Below are 12,088 nucleotides of genomic sequence, written 5' to 3' on the forward strand. Positions count from 1 at the left end.
AAGAATCTGGCGATACAATATGTATCATAATACAGGGTAGACGATACGATATATTGCAATACTAAAAGCCAGACGATATTTGTGTTTAGTAGGACTAAATTTAATTAGGAAAACTCACAGTAAACAGTCCAAACTGTTTAATGCTTGACATGAAACATCTGAAACAAAAACACTCTCTAAGTTCAAAATGAATGGAGAAATTAACATCTGCCTTATTAGAAGTCATGTCAAATAAACAAACAAAAACTACTTTACTGAAATATCAAGTATTTTTTAACATGAAAAAAGTAAACATGTAACACTGAAGTCTTTCTAAGTACTATGATTGTAAAATACTTATCCAAAAACTGCTCCATGGAGCATCAAAACAAAGTACTTTTTATGTGACCTCAATATAAACAAATATAAATCAAAAATGAAATTGCTTGAAGAATCCATCCAAGTAAACATTAACAAAAAATGTAAAGTGCTATTACAATTAAGTGTTAATAAAATAAAGTACAGCTCTGCAGTGTCCATCAATGGAACACTTTTAGTACAACCTGAAAAAATGAATTTACTCATCTAAATAAGTGCTTATGAGACTCAACCAAAATGTCAAACATTCTCATATCAGAGATTTTACATGTGTAGTGTTTTCTCAGTGTTTATTTTTCAATTTTCAGATTTTTGTGCAGGAATACAAGCTGATCGACATGGTCAGCTCTCAGGACACTTCTCTGTGCATTTACTATGTCTCCTGCAGAGGAGAAAACTCTCTCTGCAGAGACACTTGTTCCAGGAATGCATAGGAAACTCCTTGCTACTTTGGATAGCTGAGGGTATTCCTGTTCATGGTCCTTCCACCAACTGAGAGGATTTCCTGTGAGAGGCAAAGGGGTCTCATCTCTATACCTCTTGATCTCAGCTGCAGCAACATCATGGTCTGATTTTGGTGCAGTATTGTCACTAGTAGAGGCAAACGTAGCTCCGAGCAAGTCCACCAATGCACATGAGGTCCTCTGTCTCTTTAGGGGTGGCCGAGGGATGGAGTCAAAGCTGTCTTTGATATGTGGGTGGCATCCTCCACAGCCTCCTCTGTGGCATTCTCTTCCTCCACCTGTTTGTCAGTCTCCTCATTCTTTTGCTGCTGAAAAACATTAAATTCAAATAATATTAATGTCAGAAAGCCCAAATTCAAATCCAAGATTCACCCTGTTTTTCACTAATATTTGATGACAAATGTCATCAATATGCATTTTTTTTTTTGCTTTTTACTTTATTCACTTGCTTATAACTTCAGTTGAATTTTTCCAAATAAATTCATTTATTTACTTACATTTCTTCCTTCTTTATCACAGTCACCACAGTGTCCAACAGTCTGGAATAGGTCTCTGCTTCAGACAGGAAGGGCAGGTCCTTAAACCGAGGATTAACAGTCGATGCCATCCATAGTGTCTCCCTCTCATTTACATATCTCTTTCCTAGATCTTCTGCTATGGCAGTCTTAATGTTAACCTATTAACCTATTATAAGATTGTGTTGTACATTGTTATATATAGTGTATTTTAGTTTTAGTTAAAAACAAACAAACATCAAGACGTCACAAGCAAAAAGAAAACAAACCATGGCACATGTTTAAACAAGGAAGGTTTATTTGTCTGAATTATTTATTATTAAAATAGACATAAGATAATTTTTTCACCCCCCAAAAAACATATTCAAAGCACCATAGCTCTGTAGAGTGGGCAGTCATAATGAAGCAGTTCATTGTACGTTTTAGATTCAAGCTGCTCTTCATATTTCTGGCCACCAGATGTCCCTAAAGAGGACTGTGTTAAAAAGCTTTGAGTGATGAACTGTTTTTCAATACAAACTTCCTTAAACCTCAAATTCTGTTTTGCAATACAGAGCTAAGGTGGTTCTCTGGTCCATGTATCAGTGTAAATAAATGGATCGTCAATTATAAGGGTAAAGGCGAAGTGAGGGAACTGAGAAGCCGGCTGTTTGCGATTAACTTCAAAGGCAGCTGCTATCACTAAGCAATCAGCTCCTGCTGCACTGAGGATCATATAAAAGCAGCTTCTGTAGGTTGTATCAACTAAGGAGAAGTTCTTGGCACAAGTTAAGGGTTGGTAGAAGCTATGAGTTTGTGGCTTATTTTGGGCTGGGATTATTGATATATTATGGTTGACCAGGGTTTCTCCATTTTTGTTAGTGCAGGCTCTCAGGGGCAGGTCAGAACTCAAACTGCAGCAGAATGAGGTGAGTAATTATGTTTAAGTCTAAAGCTAAATTTTAAAGGGCCTGTCTGATGCATCAAGATAAATGGGTACTAAAACAGCTAAATATTGGCTTAAACCTTATGTTCTGAAATGACTGTTTCTAGGGTTTTGTGGATTTCATGTCTGCTGATTGGAAGCATCATCTGTGTTCCTGTAGAATATGGTATGATAACACTAACAAAATTGAGAAAGCTGAACAAAATTAAGTGGCCTTGAATACATTCTGGCTCTTGCCTTGTTTCTCCTCAGATTATGGATTTGATATGGAATATGACGATATGGGCACATACCCCATGCAGGAGGGAGCATTTTTTTATGACCATTCCCAAGACAGTGCAAATTATGAGGCAAACGACGGCTATGCCCACATCGCCACAGACTCCAGTGCTGGTCCTCGTAGTTACGGGAGTAACACGATGGTTGGGGATGACTGGTTCACTAGTGGCTATACAGGGGGGGACCGTGTTTACACTGATACCAGCGGTGAGGAAAACAAGCCTGTTTTTAGTGACGTGTCTGGTCTGGAACCAGTCTACACTACTGGCTCTCGTTCACGCTACCAAAGAGGAAGAGCAGTGTTTGCCCAAACCCGCTACACCCCCACAGAGTCTGTTGGCTTACCTATGCCGCTACTCCCATACACCAGCTACACACTTTCTTGACATGCAATCTTCAAACTCCAGCCAAAGCTGCCTATTAACTCTTGGTGAGTTCAGTTACTCTTGGCTTTTCATTTGAGTGGTGTGAATGATAACTGGTTGATTAACTTGTCTGCTCTTCTCTATTCTCAGGTCTGTCAATGACTCTTTGCCCAGTTGCCAAAATACTTAATAAATTGCTTTAAACTTAAACAATGCCACTTATTTCCTCCTAAGCTGGTGTTTAACAATTTAAGCATATAGATGCATGTATGACTGTTCTGAAAGTTTGCCAAAAAATATCAGGTATTGATATCCAAGCAGAAGGCTTTTTACAATAAAGACTTATAATCATACTTTTTTTTTTTTTTTTTTTTTTGAAGCAAAAGAGTGTGCACAAAAGAATTTACTTTTAATAAGGGTCAAGGAATAATTAAAAAATTATTTAAGAACATAATGTTGATTAAAAAATATTTACTAAAAGCCAGACTCCAATTGGGCTTAATCGATAATATCTCTGATGCAAGATCTGTTAAATTATGCAGAATGGATAGAAGACGATAGGGGGGGTGGATTGTTTCAAGAGAACCCACTGAGCAGAGGTGGGACCAAGTCATTGTTTTGCAAGTCTCAAGTCTTTATCCTCAAGTCAAGTCTCAAGTAATGTCAGGCAAGTCAGAGTCGAGTCTCAAGTCACTGGTGTAAAAGTCCAAGTAAAGTCACAAGTCTGAAACTTTGAATTTCAAGTCCTTTTGAGTCTTTAAAAAAAAAAAAGAGAAAAGCATGTTGCAGTTATGCTAAATGTAAATATTAGACCATGTAATTTTTAAACCTGTGTTTTTCTCAACACATGACAAAATAGTGAACTTAGAAAATATACACAAATTGTGAAATTGCACCTCTTTAAAATGCAGCTCAATTAAACCTAGCTCCAAGAATAATTTTCACCGACAGTTCTGAGATAAGCTGCATGTTATTCTTGGATGCGCTTATAGGGCCGGCTTAAAAATCGCATGACAAAAATATCATACACATTAAAAAAAAACTGAATCACCAACGTAGCCTGGAAAACATTTGCTAGTTAGATGAAGTCAGCTATCTCATCGTAGCATATTTATATGCATATTTATAATTATACGGTTCTTGGAGTGAGTGCATACACTCATGAAGTTTAGTAACTTCAGGTCACTGCAACAAGCCCAGGTACAGTTTACCGACGGATGGGTGCAGGACCTTGAAACGCACCGTGTAGAAAGTAAAGACCATCGTACATATCATAAGTTTACCAGTCTCACAAATCGTCGTCATAAATACACATTCGTTAACCGTTTATTAATAGGACCTTTGAGCTCAATGGTAATTAATTAGCAGTGGAAATAATTTCTGGTAGCATCACAGAAATGTAGCAGTGACAATAATATTGTATGCTGTAATCGTACTGGGCAATTAGTGATACAAAAAACCTGTTTTATCCTGTGAATAAAAGTATATGTTTTTGTCAATGTACCATAATAACAGAAGCGAAACACAATATTGTGTCAGGACAATTCACTATTTATGCACAATAAACAAAGGAGCATAGCGTGACAATTTCTGTTCAGCGCCAGACTTGCTTGTAACCTATATCACCAATTATGTTATGAAAATGACGCATTAACTACAACAGCAGACTGACCTTCGTGTAAATGCTTGGAGCAGACTAACCTGTGAGCTGGAGTGTTCTGGGACGTTATATTTGGTCTTTGAATGGCTGCAATCCAGTCGCCTCTTTGTTACTTCGGAAACATGGCTCGAACAATTTCTCTTCCACAACGTAATCCGATAACAACCGATCTCTTTACCCGTCGGCTTTCCGTGGCTGTCATGCGACCGGCTATTGCAGTTAATAATACAACGGCTTCTTGGCATTTTTTGTTTCTTTTTATCGCTGTGTAACTGATTTCAATTGAAAGCCTGCGTGCGCTAGTACCTCTTGCCACGAGTTCCCAGAATCCTTTGCGGTTCTACCCGTGAATGACGTCACATTTTCAATCTCTATATAATATGCGTGTTAAATTTTATATTTGGGGTGAAATATCAAGTCTTTTCAAGTAAACCGGTTCAAGTCCAATTCAAGTCCCAGGTCATTGGTGTAAAAGTCCAAGTCAAGTCACAAGTCTTAGAACATTTTTTCAAGTCAAGTCTAAAGTCATAAAATTAATGACTCGAATGTGACTCGAGTCCACACCTCTGCCACTGAGTGTCTACATGTTCTGTCTCTGGGACACTGTCCCCCTCCTGCCTAATTGGTATGCTGACTGGCAGGTGTAAGCTCTTCCTCATTTCAAGCCAAGTCTTCTCTCTCACACTTGCTTGCTCTTCTCAGTCTCTTCCCTTCTGCTTTTCCTCTATCTTAATAACTTATACAAGTACTGCACATGGTACTGTTAACTTTAGATTAGAGCTGGGCGATAGAACGATAACGATATGTATCGCGATATAACTTTTACTCGATAGAGAAATTAAGCTATCCCAATAGACCTCGCCGCTCTTGTCCTCAAAAAAAAAAAAAAAAAAGGTCAGCCAATCCAAATTAAGTAGCGCAGAGCCGAACCAATCACAGCCGCAGCGTCACGTCGCGTGACTTGTTACGTACAGCACAAGTGCCAAGCCGCACGTGTGTTTGTTTGGGAAGCAGCCAGCGGGTAATGGAGCCAGCGCGTAATGGAGGAAATGAGTGTGCCGACTAGAAAAATCAACCGAGCGTGACCGAAGAGAAAACATGATGGTTCCAATGCCGGAGAGATTGTCGAACGGAAGAGCCATAGAAGTTCCGTAGGGTGAAGGTATTTCGGCTATTTCAAGTCTGACAAAAAACAGAGTAGCGTGCACTGTAAATTGTGCCGAAAGCAAGTCTGGAAATACAATAAACTGGTGCATGCGTCACACTGTGCGCCACGTTATTGTTTCGGTGAAATGAATTTCTACAATACTGTTACTGTTAATTCTACTCTCTGCAGTGTTTAAATGCTTACATATACACACAGTTACTGTCCCTCCACACATACGACTCGGTTCTGCTTCTATGCCCCAGCTTTGTTTACTTTTTCCCACCGAGGCTTCTAGACTTCTGATTGGCCAACATTTCGGCACGGTTAGGAATCTAGCGCCACCTGCTGCTTTGGCATGTTCATAGCAGCGTTTTCCTTCATTTCTGCCTTTATGTGTGGACGGGATTATTTTTTAAAACGAAAACGGAAAATCTCCGTTTTCACAAATACCCGTGTACGTGTGGACGTAGCCCCAGTCTCTGACTGGAAGCGCTAATTCGTCATTCGGCTTTTGTCAGACTAAAGTAACTGTTAAAACTGTTTGAAAAGCTCAGCTATACAACAAGGAGAGATTGAGAATTTCCTTTTAGTTCTCAGTTTATTTGATATTGACAAAAGTTAGTCAGTTTTGTCTGTTCTTCTGTAAAACAAACTAAGATTTATTTTTAGAATTAATATTTTGTTTCTAAGTGGAATTGACAATTTAGTCTGTTTCGTTTGTTCTATTTTGAAACTTAAACGCTTTAGCGGCTGTCTTTTGTGTAGTTTGCAATATTTGCCTTTATTTATCTGAAAAAGTCTCATGTTCCTTAAGTACATCTACCCTGTTGAACTTATTATGGGAAATAAATATTTAAATAAAAACAAGCTGCTGATTATTTCACATTTTACTTGTGAGCAACGGCACATTTAAATCTTACAAATATAGTTATTTGGCTTATATCGTGATAGATATCGTTATCGCCTGAAATGAAAAAAACATATCGTGATATGAAAAAATCTCATATCGCCCAGCTCTACTTTAGATGTTCAAAATCTTGAAATAACAATCTTCATTATTTTGTTAATAGATTTTTGTAGCCATGTTATTTTAATTAGTATGGCTTCTTTGGGGGGTTTGGCTTTTGGTGAACAGCCAAAATTGTTTTTAGCTAGTGGGTCTTAGTAACTGTTCAGACTAACCCTCATATATTCTACTGTAAAAATACAAATATATGTCAACATGTAATTGCATTTGTTATGTAAATAAGATAAATTAATGCATTTATAGATTAATAATTTCCCAAAATTGACTGTCTCCATTTAAAGCAGCGGTAAGCACTGCCGGAACTGTTTTAAGTCCCGTGCATCACGTGACACCCCGAAGTCTGAACCCACTGTTGGGAACGACCCTCCGGCACTTGCCAGTAGTGATGGGATTTCCGGATCTTTTTAGAGAACCGGCTCTTTCGGCTTGACTCACTAAAGAGTCAGCTCTTTCAGCTCCCAACCGGCTCTTCAGGTTGTTTTGTTGCTTTAACTATCAACAACAATATACAATTATGCACAAAAGGAATTAGTAATATAAAGAAACGTGGTTTTCTTTATGCATGTATGTGTGTGTATATATATAAATAAATAAATATTTATGGGGGTCCCTAGAGACGAAATGCGTCCAAAACTACAAAGCACTTAGATTATCTATCTATCTCAACACGGCCCCTAGCATCCTGGAGCACTTCCGTTGTGTTTTGGAGTTTGTACGTGCTTTGTCTCTAGGGGCCACTGTAAATATACTTTTATTTATTCACTCCACAAAATGTAATAAATAAAATACAAAAACCAACTATTTACATTTCAACTTTTAACTACTTCAATTTTCAGCTTTTTCCTTTTAAACAAATATAAAGTGAAGCAACACAAAACACTGCAAACCACAACACAATAAAATATGAAAAAAAAAAAGAACGCTCAGATCTTTAATTAAGGGGGACGTTGGCATTTAGAAATATTAATATCACACTCAACTGACTTCGTTTTATCTTCCCATTGCACTGATGGTTCTTAGGTGCCTGTGCATGTTGTTTGTGGAGCCGGCTCTATATGATATCCTTTTCTTGTAGACTCTACACTCTGCCTTTGTTTTGTCAATAAGATTGAAATGGTTCCAGACTTTGCTTCTTTTCTTGGTGTCACTCATTTTCTTTACTGTACCTTTCCAATGTGATGGTGTTGTCTCTTGTTGCTCCTGGCTCTCTTTCTTTCCCTCTCCCTCCTGCTCTTGTTGTGTGCTGATATGAGTGTAACTACGGCCCTGCCCCCTCAGCTCAGCGCTGGGGGGAGGGGTGCAAATGCAAGGCTCTGTTTGCCATCTCTTCTCAGCGCAAACACAAGGGTGACTTGCAGCGTGAAGCAAAAAAAAGTGAAAGAGAGGGCAGGAGAAGGGAAAAAACAAAAACAAAAACCCCGACTACCAATAAGGAGTCGGATCGCATCGTTCACTTCAAAGAATCGGATCTAAGAGCCATTTCGTTCGCGACCGACCCATCACTACTTGCCAGCCAATAGCTAGGTTTCATTTGACGTAGACGTGACGTCGACGTAAAGCGCGAAATTTGACTGGCGGTCGGAAGTGAAAAGGATAAGCGCAAAATCACAGACAGACAGTACGCAAAATGCCTATGTCCTGTTGTGTTTACGGATGCTCCAGTAGGTCGACCAGAGAAACTGATAAACGGTATTTTAGGGTACCAAAAATAGCCCAACGAAGAGGAGAAAAATGGAAAATTCTAACCGAAAAACGTAGGAAAAAATGGATTTTAAATTTACGTTTACAGTCGGGAGGAGCAGAGTCTGCCAATGCCCGTGTCTGCAGCGACCACTTCGTCAGAGGTAATGTTATGTTTGCAAACGAACTTATTAGCATTAGGTTGTCGTTAAATTCTCGTTTACTTAGTGCTTTTAAGTTAGTAGTCTAATATTGACTTGATTGGGACTATAGGCTGCCCAAGTGCTTTGGATGACGAAGAGTCGGAGGACTGGGCTCCGACGGTCAATCTCGGCTACGAACGAAAACCCAGATCGGAATCAGTTCTCAAACGAGAGAAAAGAATGAAGCTTAAGGCAGAACAGCATCGATGTGCAGAGGCGATTTTGGATATGCAACAGACGGCTGAGAGCCCGGATTTGAGCCTAGTGACAGTGGAGAACAGGCTACTAACCCTGCCATACAATTGCAATGAGCTGCAATCACTTCTCCATCCTCCTTTGCAATTACCCAAGTCTTCAGAGGTGTCTCGTTAGACCTCTGAGAATGGTTTACCTTGAAACAAACAACTGTCACTCTAACGAAGTCCTAAGGATGTGTGGCATGTTTGTTGACGTTAAAGCCGCTACCGCTAACTGTTAGCGTGTTTAAGATAAAGCAATATAAGAACAAACACTCACCCTTGCAAACACCAAACTGTATCCATCACGGAGACGTTTTGTTCCAAGGTTGTGGACCCACCCGCTGACAAAAAAATTGTACGCCTCCAGACTCTTGAAAGCTTTCATTTGCTGCCTAGTGTAGTAAGAAGTCTGGAGGACCAAGTAGTTGGTGATATCCACAGCCTCGATAGTAGGCAAATCCTTTACTTCTGTGGTGTATTCGGACATTTTCAAAGAATACGGATCACGTCCGATATATTTTTTAACTATCTGTTTATATCTCTCCCGAGAAACGGGGTCTAAAGTTGCACAATAGCTGCTCTCCTGACTCTCCACAGTGTCCTCCATGTTTACTTCCGCCCTCCACTCAAAAATCGCGCTGCCTCCGCACGTCATCAGAACCACGTGACCGCAACCCAACTATTCCATGAAAGGAGCGTGCTGACGTCTTATTTCGGCGCCCGTTGGAAATGTTTTTAATAGCCTTAGCCGTCTATATCCGACGATCAACTTATTCTGTCTTACTTTAAATCAAACGCTGAAGTCGTACCCAGACTTGGAATGTAAAATTTGTAATCTGTATGAAAGTCAAATGACTTCCGCGATTATATGTGCGATAAACATCCTCACCAGACCTCTTAAAGGTAAGTGGACTGTTTTACAGCGTTAATCTAAATAAACGCATGTATTCCGGAAGCACATCGGTTAAGTACATTGAATAATATAAAGCAAATATTTTAGCTGTCTTAACTTTTGCCTTTGGTCTCACAGTCGGTAGAGAACGTCTTTGGTTTAAGATAAGATAACCTTTATTAGTCCCACACGTGGGAAATTTGTTTTGTCACAGCAGGAAGTGGACAGTGCAAAAGTTATGACGCAAAAATTAGAATACAATAAGAATAAATACAGTACACAGCTGTACAGAATAGAATAAAATAATATACTATATACAGTAGAATAAAATAGAATAAAAATATACAATAAGATAAAAATAGAATACGAATGCTATATACAACTGAGTAAAAATACAACGATGCCAGAAAAGATTATTGCACTTAGTGTTATTGCACATGTGTGGATGTGTGTGTTTGTTTCTGGCTACAGCTGGTGATTTGTCAAAAAACAAACAAAAAAACAAAACAAAAACGAAAAAACCCCCAAGTTGATTTATAATTTTTAATTTATTCTCCAATACCTGCTTATATAATTATGATTATGATTCTGGAAGCTAAACGCTTCAAAACATCGTACCCCTAAAAGTAAAAAAGGATGACAGATGTACTTGAGGACACTTTTAATGTGTATATTATGATGTTTAGAGAAAACAAGCCCAATTATTATATATTGTTGTAGGATCTACCTTACAATATAAAGCGACTTGAGATGACTGATGTTGTGATTTGGTACTGTATTAATAAAACGGAATTGAATTGAATTTAATATTTTTCTCTCATTAAAAAAGGTTTATAGTGTTGTATAGAAGTTTTGTGTAGTGTGATGTTCTGTGTGTCTGCAGAGGTATCTGCACATGAGGCTCAACCGTCACATCAGGAGGTCCTTCTGGCAGCTCTGCGGGCCAACTGGGCCCATCTCCTGGAGCAACTTCAAAGGGAGAGCAACTTTGAGGTTGTGAAGAGGCTAAGGGAGGAGGTTAAGGCAACAGCAGATTGGTTCTGTGTGGATACAGATGATGCCACATGGGCTTTTGTCCAGGAATGCCTCCTGCTGCTACTCACGTTATCACGTCACCTTTCTGATGAACTGGAGCGTTTCCAACAGGATCAATCTTGCTTGGCACCAAAAAGTCGTACCCCTGAGATGGCCCCACCTTTAGCCCCTGACATCCTCAGCATCACCCAGCAGAAGACAATCGGAGCTGCTCTGCAGTTTGTGGTTTGTCTGGGGCTCTGCCCATACTTGGCCCCTGGAGTGGGTGTCCCACTAGGACGGAGGTCAGCTTTTGGAGCCATGGTGGAAAAACTAGTCCATGTGGGCCCGGTGTCTGGAATGGCACGCCGCCTTCTTACCACCACTAAGGTCCTGTTGGAGCTGGCAGAGTTATCGTCTCTTGCCACACTCGTGTTCACCCGATATCTGGGAGACATTATTGCAGCAATATGCCAGCTGGGATACATGCCACACCACAAGGATGAAAAGGTAATTATTGTTCTCACTGTCAGGATTATTTTTGCACAAATTGAAATGTCAGGGAATAATGACGTAACTGACTTAATAGTGGGGTAGGCAGGGTGGGAGATGGGTTTTTGTTTTTAATTTTAGAGACCCAGCAGTCTCTTTGGAAGATACTGTTTTAATTTTCTTTCGTTCTTCTTGAATGTTTTTTTTTTAAATGCAGCTGCTCAGTGCTGAGGAATGTCAAACATGTAAGGAGACCCTCAAGACCCTCCTTGGAAAAGTGTACCAGCCGATTGTCATCAAAGAGCTCCTTATTCTCCAAGGAGGAGCCAAACAGGTGATAATGACGGCATGGTTTTTATTTGACAAATATAAATTTGTGCTGCTGGATGGTGATTTGTTTGCTTGAAATCACCCCAAAGTTTAGACAAACTTCATCAAGGCTTATTGTTCTGATTTCCTCATTGGATCAATTCATTTGGGCTGCTGTGTAGGTCATGTTTTTTAATCTTATTCAATCTTTGTAAGCCTGTTTGTTTTTCACATAATAATAAAGATTTTACTTCAGAGGTCTCACTTTAGATGTCTCCTTCCTTTCAGTCTGGTCCAGTTCAGAGCTCCAGTGGTTGCAGCTGCAGGGCTCCAGCTTGGCTGAGGCGTCTGTGTGGTCAGCTGCTGTCTGAGCGACTGATGCAGCCCAGTGGTGTGCAGGCTGTTATCAGAGCAATTCTGGAGGGTGGCACAGGTGAGAAGTGTAATTGCAGCCAGCATGTACAGTATTTTGAAAAGAATTAGCACATCATGAAGAAGTGGAAATGTTGTGGTTGGTGTA

At 39.6% G+C, this 12,088-nt stretch overlaps 2 protein-coding genes and 1 long non-coding RNA gene across 6 annotated transcripts in view; 2 read left to right on the plus strand and 1 right to left on the minus strand.

Moving 5' to 3' along the window:
• Positions 1–9,253, minus strand: LOC309710225. The gene is made up of 3 exons (XR_014277688.1): positions 9,139–9,253; positions 1,319–1,373; positions 1–1,129 (listed from the first exon to the last, which is right to left on the minus strand). It is a non-coding gene; the product is annotated as an uncharacterized lncRNA (long non-coding RNA).
• LOC309710224 (uncharacterized protein) lies at positions 2,007–3,243 on the plus strand. 3 transcript variants are annotated; one of them, XM_082539515.1, is made up of 5 exons: positions 2,007–2,110; positions 2,198–2,244; positions 2,369–2,427; positions 2,514–2,970; positions 3,056–3,242. In XM_082539515.1, the coding sequence occupies exons 2-4, from the start codon at positions 2,240–2,242 to the stop codon at positions 2,924–2,926; spliced, it is 477 nt and encodes a 158-aa protein (XP_082395641.1). In that variant the 5' UTR covers positions 2,007–2,110; positions 2,198–2,239; the 3' UTR covers positions 2,927–2,970; positions 3,056–3,242. The 3 variants fall into 3 exon arrangements, with proteins under 3 accessions (XP_082395641.1, XP_082395642.1, XP_082395640.1); XM_082539516.1 differs by having other exon boundaries at positions 2,031–2,110; positions 2,203–2,244; positions 3,056–3,243; XM_082539514.1 differs by lacking the exon at positions 2,007–2,110 and having other exon boundaries at positions 2,117–2,244; positions 3,056–3,241.
• The window catches only part of tango6 (transport and golgi organization 6 homolog), a 25,555-nt gene continuing 19,669 nt past the window's right edge, over positions 6,203–12,088 (plus strand). Inside the window, exons 1-4 of one of the 2 annotated variants that reach the window (XM_082539512.1) lie at positions 6,203–8,583; positions 10,637–11,277; positions 11,477–11,593; positions 11,857–12,001. In XM_082539512.1, coding sequence (XP_082395638.1) covers positions 8,367–8,583; positions 10,637–11,277; positions 11,477–11,593; positions 11,857–12,001 — 1,120 coding nt within the window. In that variant the 5' untranslated portion in view covers positions 6,203–8,366. Of the gene's footprint in view, positions 8,584–9,552; positions 9,765–10,636; positions 11,278–11,476; positions 11,594–11,856; positions 12,002–12,088 lie in introns of those variants that run through there. The other variant, XM_082539513.1, reaches the window with a different exon arrangement.

The sequence above is a fragment of the Aulonocara stuartgranti genome (genome assembly GCF_965226115.1).
Source record: "Aulonocara stuartgranti genome assembly, chromosome: 7".
Taxonomy (NCBI): Eukaryota; Metazoa; Chordata; class Actinopteri; order Cichliformes; family Cichlidae; genus Aulonocara; species Aulonocara stuartgranti.

Excerpts from the sequence above, each read along its gene's own strand:
- LOC309710224 (XM_082539515.1), top strand. Across the intron at positions 2,428-2,513 it reads CTGTGTTCCTGTAGAATATG|ATTATGGATTTGATATGGAA; the intron begins GTATGATAACAC and ends GTTTCTCCTCAG.